We start from the raw sequence: 21,811 nt of genomic DNA, 5'->3' as shown, positions 1-21,811 counted from the left end.
TCAAATACTCAAAGAAAGGTAATACAAAAAAGACTTTTATAAGCCCCCTAAAAAGAGGGTTATAGGAATTCAAAGGCGAGGGAGATCAGAAATGACTATTGGAAGAACTGACACTGAAGATGGGCCTTGAAAATGGTGGAGGGAAATGAGGAATTGGAACAATATCATTCTAGGCAGACAGAACAACTTGCACAAAGGGATAGTAGTAAGAAAGCATGAGAAGCCACATAGTCCTTTCTTTTATCTAGAGTGGAAGGAATGGTAGAGAATCAGAAATTAGGTTAGCAAAGACTAGAGCAGTAATAACCACTAGTGACATATAGATACTGGATAACCATATGACCTATTTCTCCTGGGAAAGTCCTGTTTCACATTTGCTGTCCCAGAACAATTACTAACGCATACTTTTCACTCTCAAAGTGTCCCAGTCAGGACAATAAAGTATATAATCTTCTTACAAATAGGGAGAAACAATCTGATAAAATAATTTAGCAGTGAGGTAATAAGGGCTTTCCGGTTGCATGTTAATTTTATAAGTATTTAAATAAGTATTTCTCTGATGCTATATGTATAAGCACAGGAATACAAATTAAAATGTGCTTTTTGGAGAAATAACTTTTTCTTTAATCTTTATAAATGATGTAGGAAGATCTTCTATATGTAGGAACATCCATGGGAAAAATAAAGTTGTTTCAATGAAAAATTTTAATGTGCTTCAAGACTATTTCCTGACTTGAAACACCTCATCAATGTCTGTATTACAGAGAGTTGGGATCAAATAAAGCTGACCATAACACTCAGCTAATAGTACGAGATCATCAGAAGTTAACATTAAAGTCACTCTAGCTGCAACAAACCTAATAACAGAAGATATCAAATTAAAACTGCCACGTGTATCCTATTGCATATTCGTAAGAACATGGGGAGAGAGAATTCAATTAGGAAAACTCAATTATAATCAGAATGTGTTTAACATTTTGATTACTAAAAATAAGTTGCTGAAAGCACATTTACCTCAATTTTGGTTAGGATGTCTTGCAGTTCTCCTGATTCATTCATTGACAAAATTTTCTCAGCACCCTATTAACAAGAGAGAGTAGGGAGAAAAATCCATTTTTGTTAGTATTTGAGAAAATTAAGTTCTAGCCAGGAAAGCTTAACCCACAAAATACTGAACACAGTTCTTCCCGTTGGAGCTGAGTAAATGTACAACTAGGATGCCAAAGAGGAGAAAACATTTTTCCTTACTGCCACATACTCTTCCATCTAGTAAGTCTTACCTCAGGTAAGGGGAGGGCTGCCAACAGGAGGTAAACTCCAGGAAACCCACAGCAGTCAGGTTTAAGTCCAAATACAGAAAGGGCCAGCATACTCTTCAGGGTTGTTTAGGGAGCCTGGAGCCAGTCTACCATCTGGGAAAGGAATCCTTGGAACAAATTCCCACCCTCAGTTATCTCTACCCTACCCCAAGCAGTACTAGACACGGCCCTCCTTAACAGCCATGCATGGAAAGATAACAGCAGCTAACAACAACAATAATGATAATAACTACCAACACTACTTAAGCAGATCTTTTGAGTTTGGCACAAATATCTCCTTTGCTGTAGCGGACCCTATTATTTGCAGATATTGAGCCTCAGTGAGATTAAATAATTCCAAGGCCACCCAGAGAAGACACAGAGAGAAAATTTAAACATAGGTAGGGCATGCACTCCAGAGCTGATGTTTTAACTTCTAAAGCATTACTATGAAAGTGAGAAAGGGGACAATGTGTGTTTCTTTGAACTACTCTGTTTTTCTCTCCTGTCCAGCTGCTTCCTATATTCTACCACTCTACTTCCCAACATAAAACCATACAGAAGAAGGAAAAACTGGAGTAATTATTTTTAATCAAAGATGGAGACCATGTCTGCCTTGTTGTCACTGTGTCCTAGGCGCTCAGCACAGTTGGTGGCTCACAATAGGTATTGGATCAATTTGTGATTAATGAACAAGACAGGGAGAAATATAATCACACATTAAATATTTTTGATTCCTGCTTGTGCTAAGCATGGTGCCAAACAGGACTCATTTAAAAAATAAAAAAGTTCTAGTTCTTATGGAAGTTACTATACACATTTATGTAAAAGTATATTTTTTTGTAAATGCACAAAAAATTAACCCACAGTGTAGAATGAAAAATAAGTGCCAAATGAATAATGAATAAACAAAGATAAGCTAGGAAATCACAACAGGAGGAAAACTGTACTTTTTGAGAGTAGAGAAGGCCTTCTGAGGTTGGTGGTGTTTGATCTGGACCTCAAAGACTGGATGAGGTTTCCAAAATAGGTTAAACAATCCTATAGTGATGTATAGGAGTATTTAGTTCTTGGTTTCATTTTATTTCAGTCTATCTTGTATAACTTATGTCATCATAATCACCATAAAAAATGTCAAATTGATACATTCAAAAGTAGTACGAACGAACACACAGGGCAACAGAGAATATATATTGCTCTGTGAGGCAAGTTATATCTCTTTATTTGTTGGTAGTTGGGCCAGGAATACAGACGTGAAACCTCTAAAGTAAGAACAAAGGTAATGAAAGCACCATGACAACACATTAAAGTCTAAATGTAGTAATAACTGGTAATATTTTACTTTTGATATATTCTATTTCTTTTAAGATATAGCTAAGTTATAATGGAAAAGAACTCTGGGGAATTTGATACATGAACGAAAGCAGTAAAAAGAATATATGCCTCATTTTTCTCAAACAAAAGAAAATGCCCCACAATGACTCCAAACAAAATGAATGTACCAGAAAAGCTATCACACATCTCCTATCTGGCTCTTTTCTTATGGTAGCATTGTGTCTTAGTCAGTTGTTCAGAGTACAACGCATATGCCAAGAAAGGACATGTCTCAATATTCTTAAATACATGAAATTTGCTCTGTCTCAGCCAAGTAACTCTTGCAGCATTACTACCACGGGAGAAGATTCCACGTTGCAGGAGAAATGTATGCTTTGCTTACGTTAAGCAAAGTACTTAAAGGCATAATGGTCACTGATTTTCAAGACACCTGGGTGTCTAGTATACAGGTGGTGTAATGAGTGCTTAAGGTTGGAAAAAGGCTGCTCCATAAAAGAGGACAGGCAGCTGAATACCTACTTCCCTCACCCAGCCACTGCTACTCAACACAGCCTCCACAACCCTACCTGCCCTGCCCTCAGGTCTTTCCCTTGGAACCAGCCCTTTGGTCCCTGTGCCACATGCTGAGCATTGACAGTAGTCAAAGCCTCCTGTTCTCTACTGGGTCCCATGTCTCTGCCCTCCACTTGACCCTGTCATTACCAAGCCTAAGAGCAAGATCCTATGGGGGAAAAGGAAATCAGATGATTGCCTTCTCTGATCCTAAGTGCAGCAGCAGCAATAGCAGAATAGAGATTTTAGCCTACTTGGCACATTTCAGGGAAACATTACAGATCACTCCCATACTGAGGTTTGGAGCTTTATCAGGGTAAATCTCAATCTGCCCTGCTTTCCCTGCATTTGCATACTCCAAAGGTCTCATTGCCACACTTTTTCTTATCAAAGACATTCTAATTATTACTTGATCTGTAAAGAAAGCTCTGTGTCCACAAAAGAGAGTGTATTTCCTTACACATTGACATTCTTAGGAAATTATCTTTTCCTGGTTGGCATTTGGCTAAGAATGTCAGACATAAGTTTGTTTTTATATACACTCCACCATTCAATTCTATGTTAGTGGAAATTATTTACTCTATTACTTGGCATAGTTTATCAAGACCTCCACGACACCTATGGAAATATTTCTTCCATATTTTTAATTGGTTCAGAATCGATTTTTTCTTAAAATTGATATAATCCTGAAAATAATGATAATAGTAATGTGCTAAGTGCTTTACAAACATGGACTCTTCTAAGCATTGGTGCAAAGTAAGCAATTTTTAATAAAGGAACTATCTCAATTTTTTAAATAAAGAAACTAAAGTTTTAAGAGAATAAAGAGCATGCCCACAGTCTTTCAGTTAATCAGTACAAGGCTTGGGTTGATCTTGAATTCAGGTTGAGCTGACTCCAAAACCTACACTCTTTCCATTGCACCCTGCAAGCTGCCTGCTCACTGATATAGCACAACTATATTCGTGAAAAATGGTACAGAGAACTCCTAGTCTGGGGAATATGAGAGTCTGTGGTTCGAACTCACTGTTGACCAGGTACCCAAGATGCTCAAGTGAATTGAAGGCTTTCACTGCAGTGACTCCACATCCAGAATGAAGGTGCCAGAGAAGCTATGAAATGTCCAAGTTCTTTTTTTTTTTTTTTTTGTAAATCTCAGCATTGCATCTTATTCAGTTATTTAGAATAATTGCATATGCCAGGAAAGAACCTATCTCATTGCCCTTCAACAAATGAAAAAACTCTACCTCGCTCAAACACTTTACAACTTAAAATTCAGAGCAGTGAGCTGTAACATGTGAACAAGACACTCAGTTTTACATTTATGTAACAAACTTCACAGATGAAAATAAGGTAATCTATTTAATTTTACCTTATCTATGAATCACCAGGAAGAAATGCACATCTTCAAGGAATAAGAAAAAGGTAGGAAAAGAAATCAGGCTTCTGCCAACTAAGATTGCCAAAAAAAACACTTACCATATGACCTATGAATGTGTAAGTGTGCTACCATACTCATTCATGCATTTATCCATTCATTCAACACTATTTTGAGTCTCCATTAGGGATTAGGCACTGTGCTGTGTTAGAGTTATACAATAAGCAAAAAAGCCACACATGCACACACACACACACAAAAACACACAACTGCTTCCCGTTACTGAGGAAATGTACTTTTGGGGGAGACAGACTTTACACAAAAGATTACACAAATAAATGTAAACTTATTTATAACTGTTGAAAATAGTACAAAAGGAGCATGCTACAAAATGCTAAGAACACAAATAGGCAAATTTAACAAACTTGAGGCTAAGGAAGGCTCTCTCCACAAAACAATCATTAAGTTTTTATCTTTAGCAAGAATAGTAGTTGACTGAGCACACAGACAGAATGAGGGAGGGCAATTCATAGGGACAATAACGCTACCAAATATTATTATATGTACATGTCCTTTCATAGTCACCATTTCCCTTCATTCAAGATCAGAGGAAAAGCTATGTTCAATAGAACATCCTAGCAGAGTCTCTGCATGGCATTTTGGGTTGATGTCCTGGAAGGAACATAGGTGAGACACCATGCCATGGCATAAGCAATCTATTCTACACAATAAGCTAAAGAAGACAATAAAGTGATATAAATCAGCTTGTATTTAGCATACTCTGTTAGGTCTTAGGGAAGAGTTGCTAAGTCAAGAGTTTCTAAACGCTATTATCAAAAAAGAAAACAATCAAACATTTAAGTAATTTTTCTCAAAATTTTTAAAGCCATACAGATTTTAGCTATCTCTATACGGATATCCAGGCTCTGGAATTCCACATGGGACATCAACATTTGAAACTATTAACTTAAACATTTCTGAGGAGCCCAGAAGGACTAAAAATAAAGTTCACATTAACCAAAAACAAATATAAATTTTAATGTACATATACACATACATTTATATGTGAATGCACATATATACATACTATATAATATATAGTTTTATTTTATTTTAATTTATATTTAGTCATAAACCACCTCATCTTACTAAGAAAGTAGCTTGCAATGAAAGATCTATACCATAGTATAATAAAATAGAAATTTAATGGAAATTTATAGGAAATACTCTAAATAAATCTCAAAATGGTAGCTGTAGGTGAGCCTTAAATCTGATTCTGAGTTAGCTTTTTAGACGAAACAGTTTTCTAAGCACAGTAGTCTAAACAATATAACGATATCTTGCATAAGACTTTGGATGGACTGGTTTATATAATAAATAGTATTCTTGCTTTTTTGATAACCATAAAAATATTGTTTTCAAATAAATGTTATTACAGAAATGGCTCCTACATCCAACCAGTACAAGTTTTTATCTCTTCTTCTAACTTAAACCAGGCTCCTCTTCCCTCTCACTTAACCGCTTCCCTGCCATTTATTTATCTTCTGTAAAGATAAATAAATATTATTGTTTACCTCATACTACTTGTTAGAGTATCTTCTAGTGATTAGGGTAAAACCCAAACTCTTTCTGGCATGGCCTACAAGTGTCTTCACTATTTGATTGCACCAATATTCCTAGCCCTGTCTTTTGGTATAATAAGCTTCTCATATCCTGAATTTCTCTCCTTCTCCTGGACATCCTAGGCCCTTGCATGAGATTTTATGCCTTTACACATGCTCCATTTTTTTTCCTGATATTTCTTCTATCTTTCTGCCACCACCTCTTGGGAAACTTCTATGCATCCTTTCAAACCTAATTGAAATGTCACCTTCTCAATAAAGCTTTCTTGATTTTCCCAGACAAAATCAGTCAATTCCTTCTCTGTGCTCTCAGATCACATTTTGCTCCACTGCACAGCAAGTCCAGTGGTGATTTCAGGGGCTATGACTTCTTCAGGCACACAGCATTTTGTGTACTGTATCATAGACAATCAATCAATAAGTATTTGCTGTATTAATTTATTCGGCGTTTTTGGAGTAAACAAAGCATTCAATTCCAAATGGGTGTTTCTTTAGTGATTGATGATTTCAAATAGAAAAACAAGCCAAGGCACATCAAAATGCACCTTTGTAAAGTGGTAGGGACCAAGTTGATGTGCTGTGACAGTAAAAGGCCAGATACACAGAGGAGTGAGAAGGATGAATACTATATAAATGACTTCTATCGCTTCCCTCAGCTGGGCATCTAATGGTAAATGAAGAGCAAACCACTGGAGGTTGCACTGTCTGGTGAGGACCAGGAGCATAAGACTCTTTAGTACTGGCTGATAAAGGATCCTTCTGCTATGTAATCAGGAGAGCAGATGGCAGGGCTGGCATTGAAGGAGTTCAACCCGCACCTAGCACGATGCCTGCCAAAAGATGTGCTCTGTAAATGTTTGTTGCTGTGACTACCACGACCATCAAAAATGGGAGGTTACATCAACTCTGCTTGGAGATGGGCCACCTGAGCCCCACTAAAAAAGCATTTACTTCGGAAATCAGCTCTGGATCTTTTCCAGTGCATGACCAGACCCCACTGAGTCCCTGGAGTTCTGTGCCAAACACTTAGGCCTGGAAAATGTTCAAGGCAGGTGTAACAATATCCCACCAGTGTCTTTAAAAATGCAGTAAAGGCTCCTGTGGATAATCTCATCCTAAAGAGCATGGTTTTTCTGTATCCCTGGCAGGAAGAATTAACTGCAAAATTAGCTAAACTAGCTGACTTTTTTTTTTTTTTGCAATTATGTAATACAGACCTTTGGGTGTCAGAAAATGCCTGCCAAAGACAGTGATTTTAGTTTTATATAATTAGCGCTGAGCCACTTCTTTCAGCATAGTTGTAAAGAACAATTTCCCATAGAGGCCAATCCTGATTTTTTATAATAAAGCCATATTATCAAACTAGTTGATCGCAAGGATGTATTATTTGCTTCTCTATAGCAGAAAGCCATATCTCCCATTCCTTCAGAATTAATATCAAATTATATAAAAGTAATATCAAGTCACTAGGCTAGAAAACAGGTAGTGTTGCGAGTTGGGCTAGATAAAACCAGAAGAGTGTTCTATTTAAAAGATTAAGATTGTTGTCTGCTGTGTCCCCAGATTCCCTTTGCATAAACTGATTTTCATTTTTATTTTTTACTTTTTTTTGTAATTTATACTTGTATTTTTGATTCAGGGGTACATGTGCAGGTTTGTTACCTGGGTATAATGCATGATGCTGAAGTTTAGGGTATAATTGATCACACCACCCAGGTAGAGAGCATGACATCCAATAGTTTTTCAACCCTTGCTCCCCTCCATCCCTCCCCACACTAATAGGCCCCAGTTGTCTATTGTTGCTATCTTTATGCCCACAAGTACCCAAAGTTTAGCTCCCCTTATAAATAAGAACGTGCAGTATTTGATTTTCTGTTCCTGCATTAATTCACTTATGATAATGGCCCCCAGCTGCATACATGTTGCTAACAAGGGACATGATTTTCTTCTTTAGAGCTGAGTTATGCTTTTTCGTGGCTGCTGATGGGCATCTATGTTGATTTCATGTCTTTGCTATTGTGAATAGTGCTGTAATGAACATACAAGTGCATGTGTCTTTTTGGTAGAATGATTTATTTTTATTTTGCTACATACCCAATAATAGGAATACTGGGCCAAATGGAAGATCTGTTTTAAATTCTTTGAGAACTCTCCAAACTGGCTGAACTAATTTACCTTCCCATCAATGGTAATACAAGCATTCCCTTTTCTCTGCAGCCTCACCAGCGTATGTTTTTTTCATTTTTTTTGTTTTGTTTTTTTTACTTATAATAGCCATTCTGACTGTGAGATGTTATCTTGTTGTGCTCTGATAATTAGTGATGTTGAGTATTTTTTTCATGTTGGTTGGCTGCTTGTATGTCTTCTTTTGAGAAGTATGTGTTCCTGTCTTTTGCACATTTTTAATGGGGTTATTTGATTTTTGCTTCTTCAATTGATAAACTGGTTTTTAGAATGCAGTGATTAAGTTCACCAAGGTTTTTTTTAAAAAAAACAATAATGAAATCCAGGATTAAATCTTAGCTCATCGGTTTACAAATTAACTTGGACAAATAACTTCAACTATTACAGACTCAATTTCCTCATTTGTAAAATGGGTATAATAATGTTTATAGGGTTGTTGTAAGGATTACATGAGATAATATATAAGAGTTTAGAATATTGCATGACACATAATATGAACTCAATAATTAGCAGTTGTTAATTAGAAGTAGTAGTAATAAATTCCCAAAGAGCAACTAAGAATCATTGTCAAGCACACAAAATATGGTTCACAAACATTTTCTGTCCAGAGTCAACAAATAATGAAAGATTAATGGAGTTTGACAAAAGTCTTATATTGTCTTTGGATGATGTCATAATAAAGTAAAAAAGAATGTAACAGAAAAAAACAAGGGGAATGGAGTAGCTGGGCTTAATATATGATTATTTCTCATACAAGATATTGAGAAGAAAGACCTAATTTTCTGGCTTGTTAAAAAGAAAAGATAGCATGAAATTTGAGGATGTTCCAGTCATAAAATTCCAAAGCTAAATTGGAGAATACATAAAGTGTTCTTCAGCCTAGCAAAATCTCTCATGCTAAAGAGCCGCATTCTAGCTAGGCTCTCCAAAGAGTCAAAAGACTGAGGGCAGTTAGTGAACAAATTGCTAAGGAAAATTGAGTCGATTGTTTTTTCTGGGACGATATGGATATTTAATCACTCAGCAGGAAAAATATTTGAAGAAGATTCACATAGAGGGAATAATTGAGAAATATAATTAGTTGATCAAAGTGTCAATTAAAATTCCATTCACAGGAGGGAGTTCCAACTTGAATGGGCTCTTAATTCCAGATGGGATCCAAGGATGTTTAGGCATGAGCAGATTACTGAAGATCCATCATAGCAGCTTATGCATTCAGTAGAAATTCCTTTATTATTCATCCTACTATCTTAGTAAAATGGCCAAGGAATCAAAGACATCATCCCCAGTTGTCATCAAGAAAGACCTCCCTACAATGTGCTGAAGCTTATGGGCAAGAAATGAAATAGGCATCCCATTTTTATAAGGCACTACAGCACTAACAAGTTATATGTTACTCAATAATTGTTCATTTTAAACTCATGATGATAACCCAGTTTATCTTTTAGGATCCTAGCAGAAAACAGATGGCATACTCAAAGAATTTTATTAAAAATTGTTTAATGAAGAGCCCCACAATAGAAGTGTGAACAAGATTAAATGAAGCTTGATGAAGCACCCAGGAGCTGTCAACAATGAGAAGCTCTTACGACCCCTAGGTCTAAGGGTCATGGGGAAGGTACGGTATTACAGAACCAAACAAGACCTGTAGCTCTGGGAAGAGGACTAAGAGGTACTCAACAACTGCCAAAACTATGCCTCAGGAGGAAGGGAGCAGAGGCAATACCCCCAACCTCTCTATCCTGCTCCAGCTTCCCTCTGACCAAAACCAACCAGAAGTCAAAGGGCAAAGGCCCTTGTGTGATTCAGTGTATAAAGTTCTCCTTCAAGAGACTCCAAGTAGGCCAGGGAAAGGGAGAAAATGGATCCGGAAGCGAAAACAGAAATTAACCAGCACAATCGACAATAAATGAAATGTTTTCACTCTTTTGTGGTCAATCTCTGCTTGAGTCTATTTATTATGTGTTTTCAAAACAAGAGAATAAGGCTGATGAGAATTTTCCTGTAGTCCTGAAGGGAAGAAAAGTGATAGGTAAGAGGATGTGTTGGGAGGCTGCAACATTCAGGTTAACATTGTGGGCTCAGCCACATGTGAAATCCTGTCTCCTCCATTTATTAGCTGTGTGAGCTTGGGAAAGATATTTAACCCCTCAAAACTTCACTTTTCAAAGAGAAAAACATTTATATCATGTAGTGTTGTCAGAAATAAATGAGATAATGTATGTCGAATATTTAGTATAGTGCCTGGCACACATAGCACCTTAGTAACTTCTTGTTTTTAAAAGACTAGTGGAAGTAATACTAGTCTAATTTTTAGCTGATTTCAAAGAGCTTTTTTAAAACCCACGCTGTCAACTTCTTTCTTTTTTAAATCAACTGCAGTGATCTCTCATTGGAATTATCCTCCTGCTATTAATAATTAAGAAAGAATAGTAATTACCTCCATCCCCACCCCCCCCCCATCCATTCTTCATTCTTTCTTTTAGTTAGAGAATCCTCTAAAATTCATTTGGGCATAGCATTTAGCGAAAGGTGATATTTCTCAGCCTCCCATTTGGTTAGGTATAGCCATGTGATAAAGTCCTCACAAGTAAGATGTCAGCAAAAGTAATGCATACAACTTCCAGGCCACAGTCTTTTTTTTTTCTTTTTTTTTTGAGATGGAGTTTCTCTCTTGTTACCCAGGCTGGAGTGCAATGGTGCAATCTCGGCTCACTGCAACCTCTGCTTCCCAGGTTCAAGCGATTCTCCTGCCTCAGCCTCCCAAGTAGCTGGCATTACAGGCGCTCACCACCACATCTGGCTAAGTTTTCATATTTTTAGTAGAGGCAGGGTTTCCCCATGTTGGCCAAGCTGGTCTCGAAGTCCTGACCTCAGGTGATCCACCCACCTTGGCCTCCCAAAGTGCTGGGATTACAGGCGTGATACTCTTAAAAGCAAGCTGCTCACTTCCTCTTTTTCCCTTCCAGAAAATATGTGATGGAGTCGAACTATTTTTAACCATGAAGTGAGGATTCAACCTAAAGGGAGTTACAACAATATAGAAGAGTCACTCCTGAAGCAGAGAAATGTATACCCCTGCATTCTCCCAACCCAGATTTATGTGAAAGACAAATAAATGCATAACTTGTTTGAATCACTAGCTTATGATTCATATGGATGATATATAGACACATGGATACATAGATAGATATATAGAAAAATACATAGAGAGAAAAGTATTGCTGTAGACTGAATGTCTACAGCAAAATTCATAAGTTCAAATCCTAACCCTTAATGTGACACTATAGGAGGTGGAGTATTTGGGGGGTGATTAGGTAATGAAGGCAGAGCCCTGAGGAATAGGATTAATGCCCTTATAAAGGAGAACCCAGAGAGCTGCTTTGTCCCTTCTACCATGTGATGACACAGGGAAAAGATGGCCATCTATGAACCAGGAATTGGGCTCTCACTAGACACCAAGTCTTCTGGCACCTTGATCTTGGACTCCCCAGCCTCAGAATTGACAGAAATGAATTTCTGTTGTTTGTAAGCCAACCAGTTTATGGCATTTTTTATAGCAGCCCTAATGGACTAATACATATAGATCAGTGTGTAGATATATGTATATATACAGATTTAAATACCAGTAGATGGAGATAGGATGAGGAAGACAGTAGAGAAAGTCGGAGGACAGCATAAACTCTTATACCCAAAATTTAAAAATTTATGTTAGCTACAATGTTTATGAAAAGAAGTAAAACAGGGTGGCAACAATAACCTTGTCTAGAAAGATTCCCTGTACATAATTCTAGACTCTTTTTCTCTATTTCTCCAGGGATTCTACCTGCCAGAACTGTGTCTGGTTTGGAGAAGCAAATCAAGGAGTTAATTATCCATGGAGGATTAATAAACCCAGGTCTCTAAACCTGGATTGAGAACAAAGCCTGGTATTCCTTCATAATCTTTGTCTTGGCCTCTGTGGCCTCCAAAGAAGGCAAGCTTGAGATTTTCTGAAAGATACAAGGTTGCTGTGATTGATCTTCTGAAGATCTTTGATATTTCCATGGATAGGACAATGCCAGGAAGATGTCATAGGAGGTGCAGGAGAAGGAAGGTTGAGCAACGACAAAGTAACAGACTCTAAAGAGAAAGCTCTAATAATTTAATAAGATGCTCTTCAAGTATTATTTATTTAATCTTCACTGCATACCTGCAAGTTGTCTTTTAAAATTTTAAGTCTTCAAAATAGGGAAAAAACACAAAGATATAAAAAGTACAAGTGTTACAGGAATATTGCTCAAAATCACACAACTAACAGTTGGCAGGGTCAGAATTCACATGTAGGTCTAACTAGCTTTAAGGATCATGCTTTTCTTCATTTAATTTCACTTTATTTATTTATATTTAAAATTATATCTACCTCTTGAGGATACTACGAGAATAAGCCTGATACTAATAATGTCAAACCACAGTCCAATATAGAACATAGTAAATGCTTAATAAATTACTTTTACTATTATTATAATCACACACTATGATAGTAATATATTAAATTTGTCAAATGCACACTAATGGAAGATATGTTAAGAACATAGATTTTAAATCTGGTCATAGATCTTGTGCCTCATAGACACTTCCAGCATTTTGCTTGTGCCACTTTTAAAGGAAAACTTGTACTGTAAAGAACTTCTGACCTGTGCGTCTCCTATTTCCCTTCTCATGAAACACAGGAGCAAATTACAGGTTGTTTGTTAAAAGACATAGGCAGGTCTGTATTGGGATCATCCAGAAAGTAAATATACAGTCCTCTTGTTAAGAAGATGGGCTAATAGAAAACCTATCCATGCAATGACCATTTATCTTGCTAGCCACTTACTGAGGTAAAACACAGTCATAGATAAAAATTAACATACTAAATACTAAAAAGATGAAAAAATGAAAAGAAATTAAAATATACTTGAAGCAAAAACTGAAATGTTAAAAAGTTTTTATTCCAAGAAAGAAAATAAATTTAATATAACCAATGAAAACTAGATAAAACTAAGCAAATGAAAACTAGGAAAAAGATGTTAGTGAACAAGGTATTATAACCAGAGTCACAGAAAACTAAAACGTTAAGATAAAGAGAGACTTGGAAACATTGTAAAAATGAAACAAAATGGACAAAACACTTTAAAATATAAAATTAGCCAGTTAAGATATTAAGAGGTGTGAGAGTAAAAGCCAAAGAAATTTATTAGAATGAGGCGGCCTCTAAGATCCAAAGCAAAAACTCTCGTATGGAAATGATTTGGGCTTTTAAGCTAAAGCACATAGCTACTAAAAGATAAATGGCACTAACAAATATTCTCTTACTCAAATCAATATTCTAGCCATTGACCTTGACTTCTCATTTTTCATCATCCCACATTCAATTCATCAGTAAGTCCTGTTGATTTACATGCAATGTTTATTTTAAATGCATCCATTTCTTATCACTTTTACTTGCTAACACACTATTTCTGGGGTCCACCACCTCCTTGGTTTTATTCTTGCTTGCCTCCAACCTCCTCTCTATGCAGAGGCCAGAATGATCTTTTAGAAACTCATCAATGATCACTTCACTTGTCATTCTCCTTATTAAAAACATTAAATACCTTTGGTTTCCACTCATATCAGAAGCTAAACTCTTTTCCCTGATCTATAGGATCCTGTGCAGCATGGCCCTGTCTAACTCTCTAACCCTACCTCATAACCCCATCTCTGTCTGATGCTCATGAAGGTCTCACTGGGCTTCCTTTCCATTTTCTTCTAGCTCCTAGAATAAGCTCAGCTCCTTCTTGCATTAAAACATCAGCACATGCTTGAATGTACAAAATCTCCAATGCCAGAAGTTCTAACTGCCATGATCTCTATGGTGGCCTCATTGGAATGCTTTAAGTCTCAGATCCTCAAGTAAATCTTCTCTGATCAACAAACTAATTAACTTATTTTCCTAATTGCTGTCAATCCCAGAATCTATTAGTTAACCCTATTTCAGTTTTCAATCTGTAATGGAGTGCATATTTATTTATCTGCTCCTCTACTGCTCCCCTTTCCCAACACACAATAGGATGTAAGCTCCATGACAACAAAAATATTTAATTCAACACTGTATAACTGGTGCCTAGCATGGGACCAGATTCATAGTCATTTCTCATAAACATTTGCTTCATGAAGACCATGCTGTAGGTCCCTTTCCAAACTTTGTCCTCCCAAATAGACAAGAATTTTCAAGATTGAACACCAAGAAACAGATGCTGGATGCTTGGTCTCCCTGCCCTTCACCCATATCTGGAGTCTCACTTTCCAAGAAGTACTTCCTGCTTTGGATGTTAGTGTTAGAATAACTCAGTACAGCAAGACAAAATTTTGTGGCTTGAATCCTTGGTGTTTATAGTTTGCAATCTGGCCACAGTCACTCATCTTGCAGTGGTTACTTGCTCTTGAGCAACATAAAGTTGGATGGTACGGCATTACTCTCATTGTCAAAACTGATCCAACATTGGGAAAAAGAACCTAATCAATTTACAGGAGTCCACAAAAAAAGTGAGCATAGAATTAAAGCTGAAGATTGTGCTACAATAATAAAATTATTTCAACCAGTCTCTCAAAGGCTACCACAACAAACAGGTATATTTTGCAGAAAAAAAATGCCAGAAACTAAACTTGTTTGTATTAGTCTGTTCTCAAACTGCTATAAAGGACTACCTGAGACTCAGTAATTTATGAAGAAAAGAGGTTTAATTGACTCCCAATTTCATAAGATTAACAGGAAGCATGACTGGGAGGCCTCAGGAAATTTACAATTGTGGCAGAAGGTGAAGGGGAAGCAAGGACCTTCTTCACATGGTGTCAGGAAAAAGAGCGAGGGAGGAACTGCCAAAGACATTTAAACTACCAGATCTCATGAGAACTCACTCACTATCATGAGAACAGAATGAGGGAAACTGCCCCCATGATCCAATTGTCTCCCACCAGGTTCCTCCCCCAGTATGTGGGGATTACAATTTGATATGAGATTTGGGTGGGGACACAGAGCCAAACCATGTCATTCCACCCCTGAACCCTCCCAAATCTCATGTCCTTCTCACATTTCAAAATAAATCATGCCAACAATCCCTCAAAGTCTTAACTCATTCCAGCTTTAACTCAAACGTCCGTGTCCAAAATCTCATCTGAGACAAAGCAAGTCCCTTCCATCAATTAGCTGCAAAATCAAAAACAAATTAGTTACTTCCAAAATACAATGGGGGTTCAGGCATTGGGTAAATGCTCCCTTTCCAAATGGGAGAAATTGGCCAAAACAAAAGGGCTGTAGGCCCCACTGAAGTCCAAAATCCAGCAGGGCAGTTATGAAATCTTAAAGCTCCAAAATAATCTCCTTTGACTACATGTCTCCAGGGAACACTGATGCAAAGGGTGGGCTCCCAAGGTCTTGAGCATTTCCACCACTGTGGCTCTGCAGGGTTACCCCCCACAGCTGATTTCATGGGCTGTTGTTGAGTGCCTGTGGCTTTTCCAGGTGCATGATGCATGCTCTCAGTGGATCCACCATTCTGAGGTCTGGAAGATGGCGGCCTTCTACTCACAGTTCCACTGGGCAGTGCCCCAGTGGTGACTCTGTGTGGGAGCTCCAACCCCACATTTCCCTTCTGCAGTTCCCTAGTAGAGGTTCTCCATGGGGGCTACACCCCTCCAGCAGACTTCTGCCTGGACACCCAGGTGTTTCCATATTTCCTCTGAAATCTAGGCAGAAGCTCACAAAGCTTAACTCTCATCTCTTGCACAATCTCAGGCCCAACACCATGTGGATGCCACCAAGGCTTGAGGCTTGCAACCTCTGAAGCAAGGGTCGAAGCTGTACCTTGTACCCTTTTAGTCATGGCTGGAGCTGGAGTGGCTGGGATGCAGGATGCCTTGTCCCAAGGCTGCACAGAGCAGTGGGGTCCTGGGTCTGACCCACAAAAGCAGTTTTCTCTCCTAGGCCTCCAGGCCTGTGTTATGAGGGGCAGTCAGTAAAGTCTCTGGCATGCCCTCAATATATTTTCCCAATTGTCTTTGCTATTAATATTCAGCTCCTCTTTACTTATGTAAATTTCTGAAGCCAGCTTGTATTTTCCCCCAGAAAATGTTTTCTTCTTTTCTACCACATGGTCAGGCTGCAAATTTTCCAAACTTTTGTGCTCTGCTTCCCTTTTAAACATAAGTTCCAATTTCAGACCCTCTCTTTGTGGATGCATATGATTGTATGCTGTTAGGAGCAGCCAGGCAATTTCTTGAATGCTTTGCTGCTTAGAAATTTCTTCTGCCAGATGCTGTAGATCATAGTTCTGAAGTTCAAAGTTCCACAGGTCCTAAAACAGGGACACAATGCCACCAGTCTCTTTGCTAAAGCATAACAAGAGTGACCTTTGCTCCAGTTCTCAAGAAGTTTCTCATCTCCTTCTGAGACCACTCAACCTGAAATTCATTGTCCATATCACTATCAGCATTTTGATCACAACCATTCAACAAGTCTCTACAAAGTTGCAAACTTTCCCTAATCTTCCAGTCTTCTGAGCCCTCCAAACTGTTCCAACCTCTGCTTGTTCCAAACTTGCTTGTTCCAAACTTGTTCCAAAGTTGCTTCCATGTTTGCAAGTATCTTTATAGCAATGCCCCACTTTCCTGGTGCCAATTTTCTGTATTAGTCCATTCTCACACTTCTATAAATAACTACTTGAGACTGGATAATTTACGAAGAAAAGAAGTTTAAGTGACTAACAGTTCTACAGGCTTAACAGGAAGCATTCCTAGGAGGCCTCAAAAAACTTACAGTCATGACAGAAGGCAAAGGGGGAAGCAAGGACCTTCTTCATATGGTGGCAGGAGAGACAGGGGGAGGGCTGGAATGCCACACACTTTTAAACCATCATATCTCTTGAGCACTCACTCACTATCATGAGAACAGCATGGGGGAAACCTCTCCCCATGATCCAATCAGCTCCCACCAGGTTTCTTCCTTGACACATGAGGATTACAATTTGTCATGAGATTTGGATGAGGACACAGAGTCAAAACATACCATCATTCAATACAGGTCTTGTCTATATCATTCATAAGTTTCAATACCTCCTTTTTCTAGGATATCAAGATAAATTATCATCTTTTTGTCCCTGGAAATTTTAAGCTGGATAAAAGCGTACAGGAAGCAGGAAAAAGCATAGCATTGATACATGTAGCCCAGTATTCAGGAATAAATCACCTAAAATATAATGAGGTATCACACACAATTACAAAGAAGCCATTTGGAAGCTTCCAGTGAGACACACACACCGAGGACATGTGTTTTTACGAGTACAAATAAAAACATTTCTCCTCCAGGAAAACACCACATAAATTTAGAAATCCTTCCTCACAGTGAAGAATACATAATTGTCACTGATTCCTGAATTCAGCATTTTAAACTGGATATTTTCCAAGAGGCAAAAACTCAAATAGGAGAGCAAGCTTGACCTTCGGCAAAGTCTAGCATCAAGCCCTATGCCAAATTATCTACTGAAGCATGATGGAACTTAGCTCCTGCCCAAAATGAATTTAAAAAAAAAATAAGATAATCATATTTAAAACAAGCAAAAGAGCAAAGTAGAGACTCACTAAAAGCATATTTTACTGCATACGTAGCTAATTGTACACCAGGAGGGAAAAATTGACAGTGTTACAAAGGCATCCTATCATCTTTAAAAGATAGAAGTTGACAAGGTGAAACCCTGTCTCTCCAAAAAAAAAATACAAAAATTAGCTGGGCATGATGGGGGCTGCCTGTAATCTCAACTACTCTGGAGGTTGAGGCAGGAGAATTACTTGAACACGGGAGGTAGAGGTTGCAGTGAGCCGAGATAGCACCATTGCACTCCAGCCTGGGCAACAGAGTGAGGCTCCTTCTCAAGAAAAAAGTAAAAAAAGAGAGAAGTTGAAGAGAAAAACACCTATATCTATAAATACAGTCCAAGTATATGGCTAAAAATATACAAATTGGTAATATAGTCATCACCACTTTTTCCCATATGTTTTAGTAATGACACAATCAGAGTAGGCTTATACAGTAACGCTCCCTTCTCTGCGGAGGATACATCTCAAGACCCCCCTGTGGATGCCTGAAACCAAAGATGGTACTGAAGCCTATATATACCAAGGTTTTCTCTGTATATATATACCTCTTATAATTTATAAATTAGGCACAGTAAGAGATATCAACAATTAAGAGTAAAATAGAATAATTGTAAGAATATTCCAGCATCACAACTCTCGCATTTCGGGGTCATTGTGAAGTAGAAAAGAATTACTTGACCATAAGCATTGCTATACCATAAGACTTAGATGCCTTCTTTTTTTTTTTTTTTTAAGATGGAGCCTCTCTCTGTCACGAGGCTGGAGTGCTGTGGCGTATTCTTGGCTCACTGCAAACTCCGACTCCCTGGTTCAAGAGATTCTTCTGCCTCAGCCTCCTGAGTAGCTGGGATTACAGGTGGGCACCACCACACCCAGCTAATTTTTGTATTTTTAGTAGAGACAGAGTTTCACCATGGTCTCAATCTCCTGACCTCGTGATCCACCTGCCTCGGCCTCGCAAAGTGCTGGGATTACAGGTGTGAGCCACCGTGCCCAGCCCCTTAAATGCCTTCTAAGTGAATACCAGGCAGAAAGCATGTATAGTGTGGAGACACTGGACAAAGAGATGATTCACATCCCCAGGGACAAAGCAGGATAGTGCAAGATTTTATCATACTACTCAGAATGGTGCACAACTTAAGATTTATGAATTGCTTATTTCTGGAATTTTCCATTTAATATTTTCAAACTTCAGTTGACTGTCAGTAACTGAAACCATGGAAATCAAAACTTTGGATTGTTTGGGGGATACTGTATATCACAAAAGGTGAACAAAGACACATCAACCAGAAACTAAATTCCAGCAACCATCTGATAGCAAGCAATCTTAGGAATTTAGTAGGTTTATTGTCTTTTACTGATGCACACAAAACAATTGAGCCAACCATGTACTTTAGGCTGCATCAATTTGTCTACTTTTTAGATACTGTTAGTGAATTAAAGTTGTTTTCTTAATTTAGTATGCAATAAACTTTAAATGGGTTTTTAAAAATTCCTAATAGTTGCACCAAGCAATCAGCCTTTAAGGAAAAAAACTGAATCATGGAGAATGGCCTGATCTTGGGATATCTTGAGGGAAAAAGTGGACCTGAGGATGGGAGAGGCATAGGAGCCAAAGACAGCAAAGGACAATGGCCTCACTGTTCTATAGGAAATCAAGAAAGATGCTTTGTTTTTACTTCCAAAGAAAGGGGAGTGGATGGAAGAGACTTGGAAAGGTGAGGCTGAGGTGACAGTATGTGCAGTGATAAGATGGGACCAACTAAAGCTGTGTGGTGAAGAAACCTGAAAGGCTGTGCAGTCAAAGGACCTTGAAGAAGCTCATGTTTAAGGGGAAGCTGTCTTTTTTAGTACAAAGCAAGACCCTCCTTTGTCTCTCCTCACACCCAACTCTGAGCATTGAGTAAATTCTATACACACATGCTTTGTAGGTATGATGTGCAGAGAAACCAGAAATGAGCTGAATTTAACATCAAGGTTGACTGTAGTGCAGGACACAGACTGTACAAAGAAGAAATACACCTGATGCAGAAAGGATCATAAGAATGCAAGCCCACCTGCCCTCATCACTCCTTCATTCTCAATAGTGGACATGCACCAAGAATGCAGTTTTGCAGCTTTTAATATTTCCTATATCCTAAGTGGTCAGGGACCTCAGTTGTTATCTGGATTGTGCACCTATGAAGTCATTTCTTCCTAAGTTCTATTGACTTAAAATACTTTTTGACAGCCGAGAAGGATCTAATATAGGTACCGGACATCAAGTCAACAATGTTAGCTGTATTGCATGCCTGGAAAAGCCAAATCTGACAATTTGCCAATCATTTTTTAAAGTAAACTCTCAAAACTTATCTCTGACACACAAAATTCCAACTATTGACCATAGTCAAGAATGATCACAAAGGTGAAAATCTTTTCTTCTGTTTAAATTTCCATTTTCAGAGGTAATTATTCCTTGAAACAAGACCCTCTGCTTTATGGAAAAGTCAGAACACATGAAATGTTTGGGACAGATGATTTCCTGTCAAGAAATGCCACAAATATGAAATTCAAGCATGTTGGCCCAAATGCAAACCTGCTGTGTTTTCTTTATTTTTTTATGAAAAGCCACAAACAGACATTTTTTTCCTTACAAGCCTGGCCATTTTAACAATATTTAGTCAATCATTAACATTTTTACAGTGTATCTTTCACTTGCATTTTTGTGATATTGTCTTCAGAGACTGTCATTTCCATATTTTCTATTATTTTCCAGACATGTGGAGGTAGTATTTATACTCTACTTAATTACATGTGCATGGAACATTTGTACATGAATAAAAATGTGGCACTCTCTATTTATAGGTTAGAAGTTTTGGTGTATTCTTTTCAAGTTTATCTTTATTAAGAAAGGGATCAGCCAACAAAGTAAGAATGGAAAGGAAGTGGATGAATTTGCTGTTTTTCTACAGAGCGGAGTTAAGTGATAGGAAGCATATTTTTATGGACTCAAGTTCAGAAGGCCCTGTTTTAAACTCTGCTCCATCATTTCCTGGCTGTGAAATGTTGGCTGTGAAATGAGGCTCACCCAGCCTCAGTCCCTTTATTTGGAAAATGGGGGTAATAATTGCATTTACCTCATCAAGCTGGAAGGACCATTGTGCCTGACACAAAGTAATAAATATACGCTTTTAAAAAAACTTATTCTCTTCTACTTTAAAATGTAGGTTTTATTATTATTCAGGTATGGTGAGGCCAACAGATGAGAAAACAATTGACATGGAAAAGAGAATTTGTATTCACAGTTCCCGAGAGGAGGGAGGAGGCACGCCATGCCATGCAGGAGCCGCACAGGGAAGGACTGGGGTCGTTAGCAGGCAGAGGGAAAGAGGGGGAAACGAGGCCCAGGGCCTTTATTGTGGTTTCCATGGAGAAAGCAAGGCAGGGTGAACAGGCTTAGGATCGGCTGCTTTAAATAACTTCAGAGGGCTCTGGGACAGAAACGCGTCCCTAGTTTTCTGATTCCAGGCCCTGGGGTGATCAGGGAGATGGTGGCACCCTGAATGTGACAGTCCCATAGGAGAGGTGACTGTGGGTAGGAGCTCCTTTGCATTCAAGACTCATTTGCAATCAAGACTCATTCTTGAGCAAGTCCTTTGCTATCTCTAGGAATTAGATGACCCTGGAGAAGCAGTCTCTCCAGTGTCAGCAAGGCCCCAGATGTTAAAGCATCAGGAGATACAGAAAATAAAAAAACACAGTTTATACATTTTCAGCTACATATTTTTATTGTTATTATGACCTTCTGC

At 38.1% G+C, this 21,811-nt stretch overlaps 1 protein-coding gene across 1 annotated transcript in view; it reads right to left on the bottom strand.

The window, feature by feature from the left end:
• Positions 1-21,811, bottom strand: part of GRXCR1 (glutaredoxin and cysteine rich domain containing 1) — a 149,807-nt gene that overhangs the window by 9,175 nt on the left and 118,821 nt on the right. Inside the window, exon 3 of the mRNA XM_055246263.1 lies at positions 1,015-1,080. Coding sequence (XP_055102238.1) covers positions 1,015-1,080 — 66 coding nt within the window. The remainder of the gene's footprint in view (positions 1-1,014; positions 1,081-21,811) is intronic.

Source organism: Symphalangus syndactylus, chromosome 16, assembly GCF_028878055.3.
Source record: "Symphalangus syndactylus isolate Jambi chromosome 16, NHGRI_mSymSyn1-v2.1_pri, whole genome shotgun sequence".
Taxonomy (NCBI): Eukaryota; Metazoa; Chordata; class Mammalia; order Primates; family Hylobatidae; genus Symphalangus; species Symphalangus syndactylus.
The sequence above is the reverse complement of the archived record's forward strand: the minus strand, read 5'-3'. Positions and strand labels throughout refer to the sequence as shown.